The sequence below is a fragment of the Lynx canadensis genome, chromosome E1 (assembly GCF_007474595.2).
Source record: "Lynx canadensis isolate LIC74 chromosome E1, mLynCan4.pri.v2, whole genome shotgun sequence".
NCBI lineage: Eukaryota > Metazoa > Chordata > Mammalia > Carnivora > Felidae > Lynx > Lynx canadensis.
Genome location: NC_044316.2, coordinates 15308404 through 15332411, shown reverse-complemented (window position 1 = coordinate 15332411; position 24008 = coordinate 15308404). Strand labels below are relative to the sequence as shown.

The 24008-nt window shown below is 44.3% G+C and overlaps 1 protein-coding gene and 1 long non-coding RNA gene across 2 annotated transcripts in view; one reads left to right on the top strand and one right to left on the bottom strand.

The window, feature by feature from the left end:
* VPS53 (VPS53 subunit of GARP complex) overlaps nucleotides 1-24008 on the top strand; it is a 138575-nt gene that overhangs the window by 69664 nt on the left and 44903 nt on the right. Inside the window, exons 12-14 of the mRNA XM_030296881.1 lie at nucleotides 5359-5460; nucleotides 12445-12539; nucleotides 22335-22577. Of these exons, the coding sequence (XP_030152741.1) occupies nucleotides 5359-5460; nucleotides 12445-12539; nucleotides 22335-22577 (440 nt within the window). The remainder of the gene's footprint in view (nucleotides 1-5358; nucleotides 5461-12444; nucleotides 12540-22334; nucleotides 22578-24008) is intronic.
* LOC115501725 lies at nucleotides 4977-7612 on the bottom strand. The gene is made up of 2 exons (XR_003964889.1): nucleotides 7460-7612; nucleotides 4977-5275 (listed from the first exon to the last, which is right to left on the bottom strand). It is a non-coding gene; the product is annotated as an uncharacterized LOC115501725 (long non-coding RNA).

Sequence of the window (24008 nt, the reverse complement as noted above, 5' to 3'; positions counted from 1 at the left end):
TCAAGAGTTGGACATCTAACCACCTGAGCCACCTAGGCACCCCATGATGTGTAAATACAATTTTAAAGCTTACTTTCCTTCGTTATGTCATAGCTCAAGTGGTTTCTTGATCAGTATATAATATTTCATTATATAGATAGTCCAGAATTTCCTTAACTATCCTTTTCTTGTTGGACCCTTAAGTACTTGTCATTTTTTCACTATTATAAATAAGGTCATGGTGAACACAGTTTTGTTCACATTGGAGATTATTTTCTTCTGATACAAGTTGAATGAATTACAGGGCCAAAAAGTAGGAGTATTTTCATATTTAAGATAGCCTCTGTTTTGTTTTTTTTTTAAATTTTTTAGTGTTTATTTACTTACTTTTGAGAGAGAGCACAAGTGGGGGAGGGACACAGAGAGAGACGGAGACACAGAATCTCAAGCAAGGATAGCCCTGTTTTAAACTGCTTTCTGTATTCTTGTCTCTTATAAATGCACCTGCCTAGTCTCCCAGCACTGAATCTTGATGTTAGTGACAGTTTGTTAAAATTCAGAAGAAATAGTTACTCTGCTTTTCGTGAAATTCATGGTGCTCATGCATTGATGCCTGATGTAAAGGGGTAACTGCCAGATTAAAAAAAGGCAAAGCAATCCGAAAATGTTTCTTTAGAGTAATACATGCTTTGCCTCCTAGGCACACACTCAAGAGAATTGAAAATTCTCCTGTGTTTGTACAAACACTTGTACGTGAATGTTCATGGCAGCACTATTCACGATAGCCAAAAAGTAGAAACAACCCAAATGTCTATTAATGGACAAATGGAGAAGCAAAATATGGCATATCCGTACAGTGGAATATTATTCAGCAAAAAAAAAAAAAAAAACCTGAAATACTGATATATATTATAGGATTAACCTCCAAAACACTGTACTAAGTGAAAGATGCCAGACACAAAAGGCCACATGTTATATGATTCCATTTATATGAAATGTCGGGGATGGGCAAATTCATAGAGATAGTAAGTAGATTAGGAGTTACCAGGGATTGGGGGAAGGGAAGGATTGGAAGTGACAGCTAATGGATATGGGGCCTCCTTTGGGGTAAAAATGGTTCTGGGACTAGATAGTGGTGATGGTGGCACAGCTTTGTGAATATACTGAAAATCACTAAATTTTAAGTCACCAAAAATGGTGAATTTTATGTTAATTATGTATCACAGTTTTAAAATACTAAGCGTTTTAGAAAATACCGAGTTTAGTTATAAATCATCTTCACTCTTCAGATAATTTGTCTACCAAAAAAACGAGAAGAGAGAAATAGCTTATTAAAGCTCAAACAGAATAAAATATTTTAAAAGGACAACCTCTTCCTTCTTAGTTGCCCTAAATCCTTCTCCCCAGAGATGTCCACTGTTTAATAGCTTGAGACCCTCCAACAAGCATACACACACAAACGCACAGGTTTCTTTGTTTTGTTTACAGAAAATAGAAAATGTTGCCTGTGTGTCCAAAGAAGATTTTAGTGAGTGTTTCCCATCTGACCAGGATTTATTCACAAAGTTTTTCAAGGCTGCTGTTTGGGCAGAGCCTTAGGAAAAGATGAAAAATTGAATCAGACAGGTGCCTACAGTCTAGCGGAAAAAGGAGACAATGTGTAACAGTCACAGTGTAAGGTACGAGCACGGTGTGCCAAGAGAGGTCCCAGTGATACTAAAGCAGGTATGCAGAGCCCTGTGTTTACAGGCCTATCAACTGGAGCCTCCAGGTCATCTCTTTAAGGACAAATCAGGAGTGGGGCTGAAGTAAAGCATTTATGGAATAAGAAGTACAGAAATTGTGGAATTTTCGTCCTGTAACTGAAAGCTTTCTCCTCCAGGGAGAGGAAACAGATTGGTCTTAAATTTCAGAGTGCCTTCTCTGATCACTTGAAGTGTCCAGCTAGGGCCTCAGGAAAGCATTTGTGCAGCTGGACCCCGATGCAGACACACTAGTGACTAAAGCCGCGTTCTCTCTTCCAGTAGTAAATTAGACAGGTTGGCCGGCCTGTGCACCTTATTGTTTTGGAGGTGTTGGGAACGCCATGTGGTTTAGTTAGGAGGAATTAACTTTCTATCTGAAGAATTTTTCTTTCCTGTACGGACTTGAAATCAACTGTCCTCATGGCAAAAAGAATGAATTCTTGTAACATTGGAAAGTCGTTCATTTCTTGGCAATTTTTTTTTGTTTTATTTAGCGGCCCCAGAGCTCATGGACTGTGTCATTTGAGTTATTTCTAATCTAAACCCAAACCTGTAATTCTTTATGGCCTACGACAGCTGCAGAGCAGAAATGAGAAGCGTGGTGTGATTGGCTCTGACAACAGGGCTCTTGCATAGAAGGCTTCAGTTGTGCTGGTGATTGCTGGCTGCAGAGATTTAGGCTTTCATCACTGCAGATGAATCTGAGCGCTAAACTAGCCCTCCAAACAGCAAGCGTCTATATCTGCCCCTCAGGGCTTTCTCCTCCCTTTACCATAGAGGAAGGCAGCAGCTCAGCACCTGCCTGTGCCTTTGTAATTTGATGGACCCATTATTTTCATTTCCTGGAGATAGCCCAAAGAGGCAGAGAGTAGGGACAAAATCCTATTTGTGATTAAAGGAATTCTTTTTTTTTTTTAAGTTTATTTATTGGGGGGAAGGGGCAGAGGGGAGGGGGAGAGAGAGAGAATCCCAAGCAGCCTCTGCCCTGTCAATGCAGAGCCCAACACTGGGCTTGATCTCATGAACTGTGAGATCATGACCTGAACTGAAATCAAGCCTAACTGAGCCACCCGGACGCCCCTAAAAGGGAATCCTTTCTACCACACTTCGTAGCCCTGTGCTCCCACTTCTTCCCCGTCTCAGGGATGCTCCATTGAGAGGGGCACAGCCACAGTTCGACCCCCTTAAACACTAATGAGAACCCCCACGTTCCTAGTGCCAGCCGTGGTGTTGAGCCGCTTGGTACACGTGTCATGCCTCACCAACACAGTCTCATTTGATCCTCACGCAGCTCTGTGTGGTGGGCATCGATACCCCTCGCAAAGGAAGAGCTGAGGCTTGGAGGAGCTGAGCAGCGTATCCAAGCGATAGAGCGTGGACACAAACCCACGTGTGTCACTCCCTTAATGGTGACACCAGCCATATGGTTGCTCTGGCCAAAAAGTGACTGACCCTTGATTCCTTTCTTGCCTTCACCTGTCACCCAGTCCTCTTGGCTTTATCTCCTAAGTATGTCCCAAATCCGGCTGCCTGTGTCAGTCTCCACAACGCTGGCTTAGTCCAGTCCTGGGTCAGTCTTTGCTTGGAACCCTTGGAACCAGCCTCTTAAACTGGTCTTCGTGCGTTACAGTCCATCCTCTCCACAGCACTGGAATGATCTTCTAAAAATCTAAACTAGATCACATCACTTCCCTGTTTAAAACCCCCCAGTGACTGCCCAGTTGCATTGCGAAGAAAATCTCACCTTTACCACGGCCCACGGAGGTCTGTGATTGGGCTCCTGCTGCCTCTCTTTCTTCATGTCCCCTGTCCTCCTCCCTGTCCCTCAGACTCACCAAGCCTGTTCTAGGCATTGCACAAGGTCCCGTGCTAAGAGTGCTCTTTCCAGATCTTTGCCTGACTAGCTCCTTCTCATTCTGGTCTCTGCTCAGATATCACCTCCTTGAAGGGGCCTTGTCTGATCACCTGTATAAAGAAGCACTTGGAAATATTGTTTGAAAGATACATTGCTTTCTAAAAATAGCCCAGTTCTAAAAACAAACTATTTCGGGTTAAGTTTATAGGGACTTTTTTCCCCTTAGCAGGCAAAGCAGCCAAAGTTTGGAGTGTATAAATTTTAAATGTTTACTTGGTAGTTACACCATACTGTTTCTCAGCAGGATACTGTAGAAGTCATTGTCCTACTAATGGTTACCTTAAAGCTAATGCATTGATCACAAGGTTTTTCTCATACAGAGTCTTTATCTAGCAACATAACAGCATCTAAGTGTTTGAGCCAAGAATTAAGTAGTTTACATGAGTGTAAGCAGAATGGGCTTAAAGCCTAAACTGGACACTGGTGTGGCTTGTGTTTTTTGTGTTCAAATTGTTTATTTTTTCTGGATTGTTTTTGTTTGATTGTCGTTGTTGGTTTTTTTTCCCCTTGTATCTTCATCTGATATCCTAACACTTAACAAAGTCATTCACTCTGTACAGTCCACGTGCTGTCCCTCTTGGCTTAGAGGGTTAGTTCAAGTTTCTCTGCTGATATATGTGAAAATGTCACATTTAGAAACACCGTCTCCACCTGGCTTCTTGTCTCCAAAGAGCCGTTCCTTGCCCCTTCCCCTCACCCCAGCACCAGCCAATCCCTTTTCTCCTTCTTGTCCACTTAGTTTTCTTTCTGCTAGGACTCCCAGCTCCCTGACATAAACAACATATTCAGGTCAAATTTGTAAAAAAATTCCAAAGAGCTGCCTCAGTTCTGTTGTTGCCCTGGAATTATCATCACCGTTGTCCCTTGTATGTGCCGTGTGCCCCTTCTCCCCTTTTGCACACTTCCTCCCATCTGATCCTTCAGGTAGTCCTGTACCTGTGACCTCAGGCTGCTATGGCTGAGAGAATTTAGGGGATTGGCCAGCGCCGAAGAGTTGGAGCTAAAGCCCATACTTCCTGCCTCCAGCTTTCCCACTAGCCTGTGTTCCCACTCAGGGACATATTTTAACAGAATATTCATCATCAGGACCTAGGAAGTAATTTTTCCCTAGTTGTGTTTCTGGTAATGGGACTTATTTGGGAAGGGACTCCTGTCTGTAATCTAGAACACATAAGATTAGCTTTCTAGTTTGTTCTTGAATTCCAGCCCATCCAGCATTTTGATTCATTCATATTCGGGGAGCAGCTAGTCAATGCCAGGCACCAGACAGAGGGTGAGGAAGACAGACATGATCCCTGCCATTACAGAATCTAGTGGGGATAAGACAGACAACTGGGTATTTGCAATATTTTAATAAATACCTTGGTCTGGGGACATACTGGGTAGGATAGAATCATGTAGCAGGGGCATCTAACCCAAACTTGACAGATGGGGAAGGCTTCCCAGAAGAAGGGACTTCTGATTTGAAGGCTGAAGGATGAATGAGAGTTTTAGCCAGATTGGGTTTGGGGTGGGATGGGCAATAAGGTTTCAGGAAGATGCAAGACAGTTTGAAGGCCAGGAGGTGAGAATGTGGTCCATGTCATCTCCATTCTTGCTCATTACATCAGATTTCGTGATTCAGCTGTTGGAGAGACTAGGAAAAAAGCAGATCGATGGCAAAAGGTATTGAGGGTATACTCAGGTAATACCTGTCTCTTTCTCATGTCTTCTTAACAGAAAAAACTCGAGTCTCCACCCCAATCGACCAATCCCTTCCTGGAAGATGAACCAGCGCCAGAAATGGAGGAACTGGCGATAGAGAAGGGAGACTTAGATCAAGTAAGTCCAGTTTGCATCTCCACATGTGACCTACCCAATGTTTGCTTCCGATTATGGGTCTGCTCGCTCTAAATATGGTCCTTTGGCTCTTGACCACATGCAGAGATGACAACTTCGGTGGTCTTAGAGAAAGCCTTTATCTGAAAACTGAATGGAAGAACAGCCCGTCCTGCCCACCTCTGTTCCCCAAGAGCTTCCCCACTGGAATGACCGACACACACAAGCTTCATTGGCCCGTGCAGTGCAGCGGTGGGAACTCCGCCCTGCCTTGTCCATCACCTCCTGTGCCTGCCAGCCTAGCCCTCGATGGTGTCCTTGTCTGTCCGGTGACCACACCAGAGGCTCAGCAATCCCCCGTGAAGTTAGCAGCACCATCAGCTAGGAGAGGCCTCCACTCAGTGTAAGCCAAGCACTTGAGGTCTGGAAGCCATCGGGGCGGCCTGGAAACATCCAGGTGACCAATGGCATATTTGGAGAGTTACTTTTCAGAGCACACTAACACTTTCATTTCCTTTGGATTTTCTTTCCAACTCTAAATTTCCTCTCCCTCCATCCTATAGAATGGTGTTGCTGTTTCACTGCCATTTTATGGCAGAGTGGTTAGAGCAATAAATCAGACCTCTTCCTGTCTGGATTAGCGATCCCTTCTTTTTAATTTTCTACACTTGGCTGCTCGAGGATTATTTTATAGTGTTGTTTTGCTCCAGACACCGCCGAAAGGGGGCTGGCTGGGAAGACCAGCCTGGGAAACCTGTAGCCATGCACTTTGCAGCTAACCCTGCATTCCTAGCACGGTGAGGGTAGGTGGACGATCGTGGCAGGAGCCGAGAGAACAGAATTTCCAGGAGCAGTTCCGAAGCAATGTGGTGGAATGTGTCTGGTCCACTGATTAAATAATTGTAATAACGTGGATACTTCACATTTTCATGGGCTTTATAGTTTCAGATTCTTCTACATGCTGCGTTCCATTTCCTCTTCCCAACCCCTGCCTCTCTCTTTGTAGGGTTCTATATATGAGCTGTAGTGCGTGCTGCTCAGAGAGGTCAAGTGATTTGCCCAGGGGTACAGAGTTTGGGCGTGGAAGAGCAAGGACCGAAAGCAAGGTCTAGAAGTCAGAGACTAGAATTCCTTTCCTGGAGCTCTTTCACTACACCGGGGTGTCTCAGTGAAAAGTGGAGAACACAGAAATGAACCCCATGAATACAGGCGGATACATAAACTGGAAGGATACCTCAGAGCTATATCCCAGAGATCTGTGGGATTAGGTATAACTGATTTAAATATCATATCAACTCTTGTGGGAGAAAACAGATTTCTTCCAACTAAAGAAATGCATCTCTCACATTTGGAGAGGAAGGACCCCGATAGGAAGGAGTCTGGACGTAGAGTTCACTTTTCTGGTGTGTCCTCTACCCACACTCCGTTGCCTGCACCCGTTTGAGCTTTGGGTGGTAGTTCTGTTTTCAGGGCTCTGTGTCTTCCCAGTGCTGGTGGCTGCCATGAAAAGTTATCCCTTTAGCCAGTCATCTCTGGATGTCGTTAAACTGGATTATGACAGCAGCCCCCGTTACTACGAAATCGGTTTGGTAGATACGATATGATCTGTCTCCCTCGTGGAACTGTTTGCTCATCCTGGAAGCCAGACGTTATTGTTGTAAGGACGAAGACTGCTCATTCCAAGGACACAGGACACAGATCCAGGGGGTAGGGCAGAGCCAGACTCTGGTCCGCTGTTAACTGACCATGTGGTAGGTTTTTACTGTCTCTAGACTTACCTAGTTTTTTTCGTCTTTAGAGAGAGCCTGTGGTTTTCAAACTATATTCCTTGGTGCCCCATCCCATGTCACTGTGGGGAGTTGGGAGGAGATCAGGGCTCTGAGTCCCTCCAAAATAGAGCAGTTCTGTTCTGAGTCACATCTATCATGGAATTCTTTCAAACCAGGGGTTTGAGATCTGTTTAAAAAGAAAGTACCAAAAACCCCTAGGCTAGATGACCCACCTGCAGTTTCCTTGGCCATTGCTTGTCAGTGAGGACACATGTGCACCAGTGACTAAGGCCTCCTCACATTCCGTCCCCAGCCTCCTGCGGCTTCCCCTGCCCATGTCTTGCTGGTGGTCCATTAAGTGGGAGCTCCAGGATCTCCGTCTTCCCAGCCACTTACTGGCTTCTGGAGTTGGGTGCGCAGGAAGTGCGGGAGCCCCGTGGGGCCTCAGGGAGGAAGTCCACAGGATGCTAGGTGAGCCGAGCCTGCGGTTGTCTGGGGTTACCCAACTCACTGTGTCACTGCATAAGTAGACAGTTGGCCCGCAAGGTGTAAGGGCCTCTCCCTGCTCTCTCCTGGAGTGTATGCTGTTGAGAAAGGGGTGTGAACTCGAGAAGAGGTATTTAGTTTGAGCAGTCAGTTGCCATCCTACTCCCAGTGTTAAAAAACAGCATCCGAAAGGGGACTGAAGGTGCCCAGAGACAAAGAAGTGAGGAATTTCTGGTTTAAAAACATACCCTTCTGGTGATCCAAGCAGTTAGATTTAATCTCTTTACACTGGATAGTAATAAAAGGAAATGGGGCCAGCTGCACAGCTCCTTACTGTGACAACAGTAACCTTCTATTATTCCATCTAACTCCGGGAGGAAATAACTTAAACATCTGCGGCTTTTGGACAGAATTCACACACTCAGAAATGCAGCCCGAATGCTACTGCTAAATGACTTAGTATGTACTTTAAGCTGAGAATCAACCCTTTGGGGAGCTGGCCGGTGCGAAGGGAGACGCCAGTTTGAGCTGAAATTCCAGCACCTCTTATCTAAATAGGAGCACAGTCATAAAGCAGCTATAGGCCGGAGGCAGCCCTGTGGACAAAAATCAAAAAGGAAACTTTGGGCAGTCCCTCCCATTATTCCCCTTTTGCTTCCAACTCACACTAAAAACGCTGCAAGGGACCAGGAGGCGAGGTGTTGGGTCTCCGCTCCCTGCCAGGAGCGGCATTAGTGGGCAGTCACCTGCCATAGGGTTGGGACGCCCGTGCGGTCTGACGACGTTCTGTGGGTTCCGAGTGTTGTTCCATGGGGCCTCATCGAGCACATGGCCTGTGGAAGACTGACCATGATGAGATTGCTGGAATAGCATGTAGCTGTTTTCTTTTATCCCTTAGACTGTCTTTTTATGCGTATGCCGAGCGAGCTCCTCAGACTCTCCTCGACACAGATTTTTATCATATATTGCTTTTGCACACACATAAAAAGGAAAATAAGAGCGAAATAAATAGGTTAAGATACTCCTAAAACAACTTCACAGTCAGAGTCCAAGTCTCCTATACCACTTTTTAAAAAATCTTTGTATGCTGGGGCTCCTGGGTGGCTCAGTCAGTTAAGTGTCTGACTTTGGCTCAGGTCATGATCTCACGGTTTGTGAGTTCGAGCCCCGCGTCAGGCTCTGACAGCTCAGAGCCTGGTGCCTGCTTCTGATTCTGTGTCTCCCTCTCTCTCTGCCCCACCCTGGCTTGTACTCTGTCTCTCGAAGAAGAATAAATGTTTAAAAAAAAAAAAAAGCTTTGTATTTTTAAATAATTACAAAGTCATAAGTAGTTGCAGAGTGCAGAGAGGTCCTGTGTACCCATCTCCTCCTAGCTTCCCCCAGCGGTGACAGCTACCATAACTAGTGCATTATTAAATCTGTGAAATTGATTCTAACCCCTGTTGTACTCAGGCTTGGAGGTCTGCATTTTCCCACACTGTTGTCGTCCAGGCCGCCCAGAGCATGGGTGATGTGCCATTGCTTGAGTGCTCCACCACCATCTCTGGGGTTATCTGCCAGGCCGTCCACAGCCATCTCTCAAGCTTTTTATCGTTATTTCTTGCTTTTTAAAAAGAAAATACCAAAATTAGAGAAAAGTCTTAAGAATATTGCAAGAACTCTCAAGTATCTTTCACCTGGGTTTACTAATTGTTAGCATTCTGCTACATTCGCTTTATCATTTCCTTTTTTTCCTTCCCATTTCTGTCTCCCTCTGTCCCTCTCTCCCCACTTCTTTCTCTCTCTCTCTCTTTTGGAACAGTTTAAGTTAGCTGATATCATGTCCTTTACCTCTAAATATTCCTGTGTGCATTTCCTAAGAAGAAGGTCATTCACTTAAATCACCACAGATCAAAATCAGAAAATGTGTTTCAGTACAGCACTATTACCTAATTTGTAGAGCTGAAATCTCATAATGTAGCCATTCTAAGGCGATAACTTAAACTGTTGTCAGTAATTGGAAAATTGCACATAAATTAGTGAACAAAACCAAATTCAAAATATACACGTTGATTTAAAACATGACAACATCTAGAGTGCCTGGATGGCTCAGTCGGTTAAGCGTCCGACTCTTGATTTCGGCTCAGGTCATGATATCGTGGTTTTTAGGATTGAGCCCCATGTTAGACTCTGTGCTGGCAGCATGGAGCCTCCCTGAGATTTTCTCTCTCTCTGCCCCTCCGCTGCTCATTCTCTCTCTCTCAGAATAAATAACCTTTTTAAAAAATTAATTTAAAAAATATGACAACATTCTATATTACATAAGTTATATTCCAGTTTATAATTAGCAGAAGGTATCCTGCAGATGTATGAATATTTTGGTCAAGGGAAGAACATGTAAGTAAAGGGGATAATTATAATCCTTATAATGATTATATTTTTTTAATAAAAAGATACTTGGGTGTTGTGGCTATATTTCCTAATTCTAAAATCAGGACACCTAGTCTTAAAAAAGTTAGACAAATCAGATTTGCCTCTTCATTTAAAAATCACCTTACTGGGGCGCCTGGGTGGCGCAGTCGGTTAAGCGTCCGACTTCAGCCAGGTCACGATCTCGCGGTCCGTGAGTTCGAGCCCCGCGTCGGGCTCTGGGCTGATGGCTCAGAGCCTGGAGCCTGTTTCCGATTCTGTGTCTCCCTCTCTCTCTGCCCCTCGTCCGTTCATGCTCTGTCTCTCTCTGTCCCAAAAATAAATAAACGTTGAAAAAAAAAATTAAAAAAATAAATAAATAAATAAATAAAAATAAAAATCACCTTACTGAAAAGAATAAAATACTAAAAAATAGGTAACTGACATGGAAAATGTAGAACAATTAGGTAAGGACCATCCCCACACAGCCATCATACTATGTCATGGATCCGCCATGTTAAACTGATGGACATGTGGGAAAAACTCCTGGGGCACCTGTGAAATGAAGGTGGAACTTTGGATCCAGAGTTCAAACTCCATGAACCCAGTCTTGGGAGCCTGTTGTAGTCTCACTCTGAGACCTGACTTTGGCAGTGGCTTTGGGACAATAAGGGAAAATAGCCCAGATTTTAGGAAGCACCAGAGTTTCTAAAAATCTTGCAAAGAAACAACAACAACAAAACAAAAACAAAAAAAGTAAAGACATGGAACTCTCAAAAGGTGAAAAGGGAAGAGAGCTAAATAGGAAATTGAATGGGATATGTCTAGGGTTGACATTTAATTTTTGGTGTTCATTTCCAGTTTTTACAGATGCTTTTAACCATTAGAGTGTTTTATTTTTAAAACTTACTAGAAGGGAGTCATTCTTTCTATCATTAGGGGCTCAGCTTTTCCTGTATTTATTAAAAGATACGAACAGCTCAATTTAGCAAGTATACTGTGGGTGTCAATTTATGCCCAGTTTGTACTCTAGTATCAACCCCAACAAGGCCTCAGGGTCCTTTTGTTGGTGTTTGACAATAAATAGAATTGACATTTTTTAGGAATAGAACAAAATATGTAGGAAGATCTTCGCTTATTTTTTTAGAGATTTAGAAAAGGAATTAGGGAGCAAATATAGTTTTTTAATGCTTGCCTACCTACATGGTCTGTATGTCAATGGTTTTTAAGTATCAACTGGGGACCAGTGCTAGCCCTGTTTTACACTGGTCCAAGGCAAAAAATAAAGACAAAACTGCCTGCTGCCTGCCCAACTAGCAAGCTGGTATAGGGTCACCAACTGTCTGAAAAGGAAGGACTGCCCTCATGCTGGTATGTTCTCCCTATAAAATGTTTGGGTATAAAATACTCTTTTTTTCAGGAACCTACCGAGAATGGAGAGGAGCAAAATAAAAGTCAGCAACGCTATATTGGTCCCTTATGCTTCTTTTTCTTACATTTATTTACTTGTCAGTGAAATTCATCAATCTAGGAACCATTGCAGGAAAGCAATGCTATAATAGAAAATTCTAGTTGAGGAGATAGGAAGCTTCACTGTGTGCCTTTGGGCAGGCCGCTAGAACCCTCTGAGCCTTCCTTTCTTTAGGTGTAAAGTAGTATTAATTCCTACTCTGAGGGTTGTTGTGAGGAATAGATGAGATGTTACTTCATATCAAAGCGCTTGGTCTGTGATAACTGTCAGTAAATGGAGGCTATCAAAAATAGATCACATGGGCGCGCCTGGGTGGCTCAGTCAGGTAAGCATCTGACTCTTCATCTTGGCTCAGGTCATGATCTCACAGTTTTGTGAGGCGGAGCCCCGCATCAGGCTCTGCGCTGACAACGTGGAGCCTGCTTGGGATTCTTTCTCTCTCCCTCTCTCTACCCCTCCTGCGTGCTTGTGCACGCGCGCTCTCGCGCTCTCACTCTCAAAAAAATAAAGTAAAAAAAAATAGATCACATGAAGGCACTTTATAAATTTTAAAGCACTGTACAAATATAAGGCACTGTTATTCGCCAGGATTTAAAATTTTAAAACATCAGTAAGATGATGAATAGCTTCCAGATCAAAAGCGTGTGTGTTATCAAAGTAGCAGTAAATCTTTCAACATGCGAAGCAAGTCAGTGATGCTAACAAAACTGGCTCATTGAATCATAATGCAAGACATAGTCCCAGTTTAGTTACGTGGAGTGCTTTTAATCTGTGTTAGGAGTGAACTTTGAAGGGATGTTTTCTTTGAAACTGCTTGAAAACTTGCAAAGATGGCTCAAGTATAGGTTTCTTCTTTGTTTCCTTCCTTTACAGCCAAAGAAGCCTAAAGCCCCAGACAATCCGTTTCATGGCATTGTTTCCAAGTGTTTTGAGCCTCATCTCTACGTGTATATTGAGTCCCAAGACAAGTGAGTGATGAATATTTTGCTGTTTTCTACTGCATTTCTCCCTCCTCCGGTCACGGGTGGGCCTCACAAGGGCGTGACTCCTTCCAGAGGCTGAAGGAGGGACTTGGCATGGCTCCTGTGACGCCCTCTGGAAACCTGCTAAGGATATTTTTTATATCTTATGAATCTTATCACTCATTGTGTTCATAAATCTTAGAAGCCTGAATCTGACTCAGATAAGCTCCCAAATGTATCCCAACAACCCCTTCCCCTGTGTGCACACATCAGCCCACAAGCCTTGACAATGTCAGGTACTGGAAACCAGGGAAAGAAAGCCTAATCTCTACTGTATATGTTTTCAAGTATCATTTGCTTAAGTTTTCACTGCAAAATAATTTAGACTAACAGAAAAGCTATACAAAATTCTCATATGCCCTTCCCCCAGAGAATGCTACCATTTTACATTACTGTGGTTCTCAAAATCAGGACGGAAACACTGTGGCATGAATGTCCATTTTCTGGCCTGAGATCCCATCATGCATTTAGTTGTCAGGTCTCTTTAGTCTCCTTTAACCTTGAATATACTCCCTCAGTCTCTCGTTCGTTGGTCTCTCATGACCTTGACGCTTTACAGAGTACTGGCAGATTACTTTCTGTATTTGTCTGATGTTTGCTCTTGATTAAATCCGGATTATTGCATCGCAGGCAAGTATACCATAGAGGCATTGCTGTGTCTCTCTCGGTACGTCATAGCGGGAGACACACCATGTGGACCTGTCCCCTCAATGGTGATGTCAACTCTGATCACTTGCCTCTGGTGGCGCTCACTAGCTTTCTCTACTGTGCAGCTACTATTTTTCTCTTTGTGATTAGTAAGTATCTCACGGTGGGACACTTCGGGACTACGTAAATACCCTGTTTCTCCTCACACTTTGCCCACTCGTTTTGACATGCCCTGATGATTCCTGCCTGAAGCAATAATTTACTGTAGCATTTGCCAAATGTTCATTTTCTGTTCCCGTCGTTTCTCCCGAATTAATTAATTGGAGCTATTCTGTAAGGAGGCGCTTCAGTATGGATTCAGTATGGATGGCTTCTTACTTCCTTTCATGGATTATCAACCATTTAATATATATACTTTTTACAAACTCAGGGGTTCTCAGAAATGTCCACAAAGCAGCCCACCACAGCCAAGTTTCCTCATAGCCAGGGAAGTGTGTTCAAACTCCAGTGTCTGTAATTCACGCAAAGGAGGAAGAGCCCTCCTCATCCCTGAATCTCTGTCCCCAACCAGAGGTACTGTTGAAGGCCCTTCCACGCAGGAAGGCAGAGTTTGGAAAGGTCAGGTTTCTGGAGACAGGCTGGCCCTGGCTCTGAGAGGAGGCCTTGTAGCCTAAAGAACACACTTGTGAGGACCAGACGGTGGCTCATTGCAGGGAATGCAATAGCGTCTGTGAGAAAATTCTCAAGAGGAGTTCTCTGGGAAAGCATTTAGGTGCTGAGATTTAGTTTTTTGGTTTTTGTTTTTAATCCCCCTGTTGTGTGGGTTAGCAAATTCTTGTTTCCGAGTATGTTTTGGAGGTAAACCATAAGATTAAGAGACTATTTCAAGTGGAATCACTACACGGAACATTATTATTATTTGCCTATTTGATTTTATAGATTGCGTCTACTCTTCTCCTCCCAGATTACAAAATGTTTCATGTTAAAGCCTTAGAAAATAAACTTTGTAGAAGAGCTTCTGTGCTAACAGAAACAACCTCCCGCCCCTCCCACGCCCCCCCCAAAAAAGAGTTGCTTTCACATTTCACCTTGTAGAGCCAATCTGCCTCCTCTCTATCCATTGGGCTCATGTCCGAAGGCACACAGAAAGGCAGTTATTAACTATTGCCATTTGCTTCTTTGAAACGCCATTTTCTGTGTTTAAAAGTTTTTTCTCAGGATGTTAATAAGACACCTCGAGGGGCAGGGGAATGATCAGTTATTTGCCTATTAGATTAACAGGTCTTAGAGCAGACCACTTGGATGATTCTTCTTGGACAAAGCCTGTCTTCTCTCATCAACCCAAACTCTTTATTTTTCAAAAGGTTTCAAAGCCATCGGGTCCCAGGTTTAAAGTGCATATCGGAGATAACCACATACGTTCCCCAAATCCACCTGGTCTGGAGAGTCATTTTTCTGAATTATTACAATTGTGGTATCTACTCTTTTCACATGGCCTTGATTCATATAAAGTGTACTCATTGTCCGTGCTATTTCAGGCAGAGAGCCAGACCTCCCTTCCATAGGGACTCTCCATTTCTCTGTGAAAAATGAAGTGCTCGCCACTCATCCTGCCGTCTGGCCTCACTGGGATGTTTCCACAGGGCTGGGGAAGCAGTGGGAGCTGCTCGTAGGAGAACTGCGTAGGTTGTGCTCTTGTCACTCCAGAATAAGCAACAAAGGCTTGAAGTAGAAAATAGAGTTCAAGAAATCCATTTCCTCAGCTTTTATAGCAGAGATTCAGGCAAAATAATGCCTAAAGCTGTGTGGTGATTAACCTTTTTTGAGTCATAGATCCCCTTGAGAGTCTGATGAGACTGTAGACTCTCTTGCCAAAAAAAAAAAAACCCAAAAAACAAAAAAATCACATAAATCCCCCCACTATTTTGAGTACAATTTCAAGGGGTTCTGCAAAGCCCTTTCTCCCTTTTGTCAGAGAGTCTTAAGGCTGGGGAAGAGACTCAGGTGGGGACTGATTTTGTACATGTTACATTCTTGTAGCTCTGACTCAGAAATCTGCAAGGGAGGAAAATCTTAGACCATTCACAAGCTCCCAGATGACAGAGACCCAGCACGGTATTGTGGAAAGAGCGTGGGCCTGGATGCCAGACAGACCTGGATTTGAGTCAGAGCTCCGCACTCACTAGCCTGGGACCTCAAGCGTGGTACTTGACCTGTCCGAGTTTGTTTTGTCCTCTCTACAGTGAAGTTAGTACTGTTCCCCTCACAAGATTAGTGGCGAGGGTGAATCAAGGTGATGTGTTGGCATTTGGCACAAGTGGGCAGGAACTGTGCCTGCTGCCCCCCGCCAGTGGTCTTGTTCCGGACTCTTAAGCGGTTGTGTGGCCCGATCAGTGTTCCCAGCTTTTCACTAGGCCTGGCATGGGGTCTGCCGTCTCCTCTCCCCAGCCTCCCACCTGTCCGAGGAAAGTTCTGGAGGCACCTGCCCCCACCAAAAGCCAAACAGCGGTGGGAGGACTGCAGAGCCGGCACCTGGTGAGGGGGCAGGAAGCAGGATATTCCCAGAGCCATCTCCTCGGCAGGCTGGGCAAAGCTGTCCTTCTGTGCATTAGGTGGCTTTCTCAAGTTTTGTTTATGTGCAAGAAAGAAGTTAATAATAAAACTTTTACTCTTGGGGATGTAGTGATTTTCTCTTGGAGATTTCCCCACGTCAACACTTCCTCCAGATCGTAGGTGAGAGGGCCCCATTCCCCCTTCATACCTCAGCGTGTGTTTCCTGTAAATAAGGGCACCGTCCACCTAACCACCGTATACCTGCGAGCATCAGGAAGTTAACTTGATCCGCCATTACCATTTAACTCACCGACCCCATTCCTCTTTACCAGTTGTCCCGATCAGGTCTTTTCTGGACCCAGAGTCCGTGCCAGGATCACAGGATGCATTTATTTGTCACGTCTCTTTGGTCCCTTCCATCCAGAAAAATAACTCATTCTTTCTTTATCTTTCATGACCTTGAAATTTTTGAAGAAGCACAGGCCAGTTTGTGGAATGTCCCTCAGTCTGCGTTCGACTGTTTCCTCATGATTTATGATTTATGCAGAAATAGTGCCGGGCTCTTCTCAGTAATTCATGTCGGGAGGCACACTGTCAGTTTGCCCTACAGCTTGTGGTGTTCACTTTTATCGCTTTAGATGGAGTCTGCCAGGTTTCTCTATTTATTAATAAGTCATTAATAATAAGTGTCAGGAGAAACGTTGAAACCATATAAATGGTCTTTTTCTCATCTTTCACCTCCCCCTGATACTTGCCTGAATCATTTATTACCAAGATCGTTGCCAAATGGTGATTTTTCTAATACTGCCATTTCTTCTACATTTATGAGTTGGCATTATATTTTAAGAAAAAGCTTTCTCTCTTCCCCATTTATTGTATCAGCACCTACTCGTTGATTCCTATTTTATTCAATGGGTTATAGCCGTTATTACCTTTTTTTTAAAGCTTATGTTGGAATAAATTTAAACCTACATAAAAATTTCAAAAGTAGTGCAGATTTCCCGTATTCCCTTCTCCCCAAGTTCTCCTCATGTTAACATCTTACGTAACCATAGAACAGTTCTCAAAACCAGCAAGTTAACACTGGTACAGTACTCTTTCCTAAACTCAGATTTTGATTTGGGCTTCACCAGTTTTTCCACTGATGTCCTTTTTCTCTTGCAGGATCCATCGTTATTTTAATGCTCAAATTGTCCCTGATTTGGCCATTGGAACCCCCCTTCGAGCTGGTTTTTCGTGCTTTTTGCATATTCCTGTCATTTCTGGGGCACTTCCTTCCTGGCACAACAAAATATACCAGGCCCATCTTGCACTTTCCTACCCCAGCTCTGGAGTCATCTGTTTTTCCAGGATCTGTTGTTTCTTTGGTGGGGAATGATATTTAGAAACTAAGTTCCGGGCATCAAGTATGTTCATTACTCCTCGGATGTCATGCTTCTAGGTCCTCGCAGCTGAGAGAGCTGAGAAATATATGTATGTATATACATACATGTTTAAACACATGCATCGGTATCTGTTTTTATACCAGCCTATATTAGAACCTGTGAATCTATGCTGGTAACTCTAATTCTGCTCTGACACCACAGGATTTATCTTAGCCTCCCCCTTTCCTCGTCTGTAACTACTTTCTGCAGCAGTGAGAAACTTGGCCACCCCCCCCAGATCTTCCGTGTATTTACTGATTTGCTCCATTTACCTGTGTGTAATCCATCTCCCAGTTGTGCTCAAGCCACACCTGGGCTTCCCAACCCCACTGGCCACACCAGAGCCAAATCCTTGGCCCCCTCCTAAGGGCAGGAGAGGGAGGGTGTGCAGATCAGTTTGGGTACCCTCGATTTAACAAGTCCTGTAACTTCCTGGGGATCTGAAGCCGCTTTGCCCATGCTCACCTCCTTGCCAGCTTTGACTGACTGCCGCCTGCCTCTCCCCGTGCCGTCACCACTCTGCCTTCCAGTTAGAATATTGTTGCTAGGGATCCACCGGAAGAAACTGCCCTGCTCGTCCTTTACTAATACTGCTCTGCATTGGTCTTTTCTTCCTGGGTCATTTCAATGATCAGCAGAACCCCCAGCAGTAGTTCGTGTGGGCCCCTGACATTCTCGTGCATCTTGCTCAGAAAGCTCAAGCTACAGGGGAGGGGGTAAAAGATACCATCCACGTCTGTGACATGTTCCTTTAAGCCGGAGAGCAAGTGAATCACAGCAATAAGCACAATTCCATCTCTCTGTGTAGCGCTTTAGTGTTGCAAAGTCAGAGCACAGTAGAGTAGATAGAGCTGGGCTTGGGAGTCAGGCATCCCCAGGTTCAGAGTCTGGCTCCGACAAATTCCGTGACCCAGGGCAAGTTACAGTCTTTTTCTCAGCCTCAATTTTGTCATTTATGAAGTGGAGATAATAACGCCTTCTCTTCAGGGCCGTTGGGAGGATTACAGGAGATTGAATTTCTGATGCACCCAGCACAATGCCTACTTTATAGGCTTATGGCCTCTTGGGAGTCGGTGGTACCCGCTGTGAAGACATGAAGCTGGCAGCGCTTTGCTGTGGGAATGCAGAGGAGCTTGTAAATCAAACCGTAGGTCGGGCTTTTCCAATTTGGGACTTCCACCTTAGGCACGTCCCCTCCTCCTTACATCTTCCCTTCCACACATCATAATCTGTGCTCACTTCTGACTCCGTGCCTTTATTCTCACCTGAGTCTGCTGCGAAATTTTCTCTCTAGCTGCCTCTAGTTTCCTTTGTCTGAAACAAATTGTTCCTCTTGTCTGTACTACAAGATTAGCATGTAGTTGCTGTCTTGAAATCTAAATATCATGAGCATGAGGGTCCTATCCCCCCAAATAAGATCAAAGCTTCTAATAGGCAGATGCGTGTCTTAACCCCCACACCCAGCAACACCTTAATCAGAACTTGGCCCTTCATGAACTCTTACTTGATTGTACTTGCCTTATGGTGTAAAAGACACCTCCTTGTGATTCCAATCAGCAGGTCGGTATGCTACAACATTCCTTTCTCTAGTAACCCTCCCAGAAGGTCTCACCAAAACTCAGGCTAGTGTTTGGCACCTGGAAGAAATGACAACCTTTGCTTTTTTTTCTTTAGTTGGACTCACTTATGTCTCATATGCATGGCAAACACAGCCCAGAGCCTTGCACATACTAAATGCTCAGCTGGAAATCGATGGACTGAACCATCTATGCTGTGACATGTCAGTTACTCGTTTTCCAGTGTCTCATGTGGCTTAGAAGCACGCAGGCGCAGAGAGTGGAGATTGAAGGGAGGGAAGCTTATTCTAATGGATTATGTCTCACCTACACAGAGAGCAGTGTCAGAAGTGACTTGGGAGATGGCCTGCAAAGTATGGGTGGTCTTTTAGAGGGTTTTTTTTTTTTTTAAGTGGAAATTTTCTCTATGCTGTATGAGTTTAATTAGTTTATAATCTTATTGATCGAGTTGGCTCGGAAATATGAGGCATTTGAGTAGGTATTCTGACTTCAGCTGCTAGCGGAATTGGATAAGTGGTTAAAGTAAAAAGCACTTTGGAGCTCTGGCCCCTCTTTTGGTCAGCAGTAGAGATTTGGAGGTTAGAATCTCTTCTAAGAAGACTCAAGTGGAACCCTTTGCTTTCCTATTACATGCTCCCCTCTACTGCACCAGCTCCACTCTCCTACCCTTCCATTCCATCCTTCAGGAACAAAGCACGGGGACTGATCAGCTGCATATGTACTGGGCACCAACATAACTGAAAGATTAACCTCACATGTAAATTTGAGGGGTGGGCCTGGGTATAGCAGAGGTCCCGGAAACATTATCCGTCCTCTCAAGGAGCATATGATAACATATGAATTGCCGACGATTCTCTTCTGTAGCAAGCACCTTTCACCTTTTGTACCAACTTCAGCTTATTAGAAGTGACTGGCCAGAATGCTCTCTCAACACAGATTCTGAAATTACACCAAAGACCAATGAAAAAGAGCCATTCTTGAGAGCATTGCCGGCTGTGGGTCCAGGATGGGAGAAGGTCGTCGTGTTTCTTGAACATTTGACATCCTTACACTGTATGGTAAAGTGTTAAAAAAAGAAAAAATGATAGTACAGTGTCAGTGTGTTGCAGATGACAGAAGTTGAAACTGAGACAGAGGAATGGTGTGAGTAGGGGTTGTCTGGGTGAGCCCTGAGTTGAGCCTGAGAGAGGTGGCAGGAGAGCATCTTGGCCAGGGGAGGCATCCAGGCAAAGGTTCAGAGTCAGGGATAGAGATGGAACAGGGGGAAGTAAAGGGGAGTCTGGCTAGAGTGGAGGGTCACTGAGGAAGAGAAGTGAGAGATTCAATGGAAAAGGTGGGGCAGGAAGAGGTGGTGAGGAATGGGGGTGGTGGCACCACAGCTTTCGAGGTTAACTAACAAGGTCCTCCCCTGCTTGCTAACCATCCTCACAAAGACCCAGCCTAGGCCTGAAGAAGTTCTTTGAGGGCACAGTGGCTACATCTGGATGTAATAAACTTTCAATAACAAAAACTCCTGAGTAAAATGTCACTTTTCTCCTCTGCTGTGTGTGGTTCTTATCTTTTTCTTCCTGTTATAGAAATACATTTTGAAAGCACAGCCTGGGTGGCTCAGTCGGTTAAGCGTCCCAACTTCAGCTCAGGTCATGATCTCACGGTTTGTGGGTTCAAGCCCTGTGTCGGGCTCTGTGCTGACAGCTCAGAGCCTGGAGCCTGCTTCGGATTGTGTGCCTCCCTCTCTCTCTGCCCCAACCCACTCGCATTCTGTCTCTGTCAAAAATAAACAAACATTAAAAAAAATTAAAAGCACAGCTGGATTCTTGTAGCCTTGGACAGCAACCTAGAAAGATGTAAAATGTCAAGGGGTGGAGGGACCCCTCCCATTTTTCATACGGCACGACTGTGCAGGAAGCAGTGAGTAGAGCCCCACTGGATCGTAGCTACGATGACTCAACACGACGGAGCAAACTCAGTGATGTTTGAATGGGGAGTGGGGGGACAGCTGCAACCATGCTCACCATCGTGACCTGCTACAAGCCTGGGGCTGCCCTACCCTCCCCTCTCCCAAGAGCTTTTACACCTTTGATTCTGTAAGTTTTAAGGAGAAACTCCATTAAAAACATCAAGAAAGCCTTAGAATATTTCTTTACAGTTTCTCTTTGTTTTGGCATCTACCTCGTGGGCATATTTAGGTTAATGATACCAAATGTTTCCTGACATCATAACCTTTTTGTGTTTTCAGATGCAGTAAGGTAGAGGGGTTAAAAACATGAGGTTTGAGCCAGGCTGTTTGGTTTTGAATCCTGGCTCCCCCCACCCCTCTTGCTGTATGACCTTGGACAAGGTCCTTAACTTTTCTGCACCTTGCTTTTTGAAAATGAGGACAGTTAATAATACGTACTTCATAAGGTTATTGTGCAAATTAAGTGAAATGCAATGAAATAACACTTATAAACTGCCGACATGGTGTGTGCCTGATACGTCATAAGCGTTCAGACAATGGTCTCTATCATTATTTCATTTGGGGAAAGACGAAATGATACTTACATGGTAGCGGATTCTAGGCTCAGCTCTGCCACTAAATTATGTGACAAACTTTATAGACCTTAATTTTTTCATCTCTTAGAGAGTCCAGTAATACCTTACCTCTCTCACAGAGGCTTGGGGTCAAATGTGATCATGAAATGCCTTGAAAAGTATAAAGCAGGGGCTTCCTGGGTGGCTCAGTCAGTTGAGCGTCCGACTTCAGCTCAGGTCACGATCTCATGGTTTATGGATTCGAGCTCCGCATCAGGCTCTGTGAGGAGAGCTCAGAGCTTCAGATTCTGTGTCTCCCTCTCTCTCTGCCCCTCCCATGCTTGCTCTCTGTGTCTCTCTCAAAAATCATTAAACAGGGGCGCCTGGGTGGCGCAGTCGGTTAAGCGTCCGACTTCAGCCAGGTCACGATCTCGCAGTCCGTGAGTTTGAGCCCCGCGTCGGGCTCTGGGCTGATGGCTCAGAGACTGGAGCCTGTTTCCGGTTCTGTGTCTCCCTCTCTCTCTGCCCCTCCCCCATTCATGCTCTGTCTCTCTCTGTCCAAAAATAAATAAAATAAAATAAAAAAATCATTAAACATTAATTAAAAAAAAAAAAGTATAAAGCAGCACACAAATGCCAGTTATTCTTGCTGCTGTTACTGTAAGAGGGCTGGTGCGATAAAAATGGGTCCAATTTTATTTATTTTATTTATTTATTTTTTAAGTTTATTTTTGACAGAGAGATAGAGTGCAAGCATGAGCTAGGGAGAGGCAGAGAGGGAGACACAGAATCCGAAGCAGGCTCCAGGCTCCCAACTGTCAGCACAGAGCCTGACGCGGGGCTCAAACCCACAAACCGCGAGATCATGACCTGGGCCGAAGTCGGACACTTAACCAACTGAGCCACCCAGGCGCCCCTGGGTCCAATTTTAAATGTAAAAAGCATTAGGAATGATTTACTCGTGGCAGTTAAGCACATTTGCTTTATCTTTCTTGAAATAACATGGCAGGTTTTCTTCCTTCTAGAAACCTTGGAGAGCTGATAGATCGGTTCGTGGCCGATTTCAAAGCCCAGGGGCCACCTAAGCCCAACACTGATGAAGGGGGTGCTGTGCTCCCCAGCTGTGCTGACCTCTTTGTCTACTACAAGAAGTGCATGGTGCAGTGCTCTCAACTCAGTACTGGGGAGCCGATGATCGCTCTGACCACCATTTTCCAGAAGTACCTCCGAGAATATGCCTGGAAAATCCTCTCTGGCAATCTGCCCAAGTGAGTGCTGTTCTTCCTGGTCCCTGCGGTGAAGTAAGATTCTGAATATACCTAAATATGGGAATCTGAGGAAACCTACTCCAAAAAAGTTTACTGAACTGCTAAGAGCCTCAATGAGGAAAATTTCCCAAGGGCCTGAGACTATTTCCTGTCTAATGGGATTCCACAGCTGATCAAGACTGTTAGAGGAAATGCCCACCGTGGTCACCAGCATAGGTCAGATCTTCCCACAGTGGACTCAAGGGAGTCAGTTCCATTATGTATATCTTTAATTGACATGGTTTCAACAATAGGTTGTTGGCAAAAAAAAAAAAAAAACAAAACAAAACGGTAGGGTGCTGGTAGCAATAATTTTTAAATAGCATGGGCAATTTCATTCAATGATTGCATACCCTGGGGTGATAAGCACATGGGAGGCACTAATCTGCTTTTCCCTCGAGCTGAGTACATTCCAAAGTCTCTCTTATGGTATCTGTGTCTTGCTGTACTGGACAGAGTCTAGTGTTTAAAGATCTGGTAGGATTTGGGGGAAGGGGGTTGCGTAGCACAGCCCCTAATTATAGTGACTTCACTGTATGCATTCTGGGACATTAGAATATTGTTATATTGCTTACTAATGGAAATTAATGGTGTTTGACTAGAGCTTAAAGATTTTTGGTTCCATAGCAATTTCAATTATAATAATGCGATCTAAAGTGATGCTTTGGAACTTAGTATTTATAAATCATCCCCAGGGCCAAATTCAATAATTCTGGAATTAGTTGCTGTTGTTTTCACTAAAATGTATTGTATATGGGAGTTTTATGTTATTTGGAGGAAAGAAAATAAAATCCTTATGCTGTAGCCAGAGATTAGAAGTAAAAGATATATTTCACCGAGAATTTCTTTGACCATGGTAACATTTTTTTAATTTTTAATAATTTTTATTCTGATCGTCAGAATGATATAAATTTATCATAGTTTAGAAAACACAGAAAAGCACAAAGACAGAAATAAAAGTCAGCTATCATCTCACCACCCTGAGAAGACAAATTCAAATTTTTGGTATATGTTTTTCTGTTGTTTACTTATATATGTAACGTGCATGATTTTGTGCTCTTGCTCGATCAACAGTGCTGGGACTCTATAGCCTGTAGTTTTATACCCTGCAGCTTTCACCTAACATCATCCTGTGAGCATTTTCCCACGTGTCCCAGCAGGAAACAGTGTACTCAGCTAGGGTGTTGTTACCAAAGCAGCTATTCACAGAAATGGGGGCACGGTGAAAGGCACCAGCAGAGGATTCTGAAGCATCCAAATGCCGGGGGGGTAATTGTTAACTACTTTAAAACTCCCTTGAGCACCTGGGTGGCTCAGTAGGTTGAGCGTCCGGCTTCGGCTCGGGTCATGATCTCGCAGTCTGTGGGTTCGAGCCCCGCGTCGGGCTCTGTG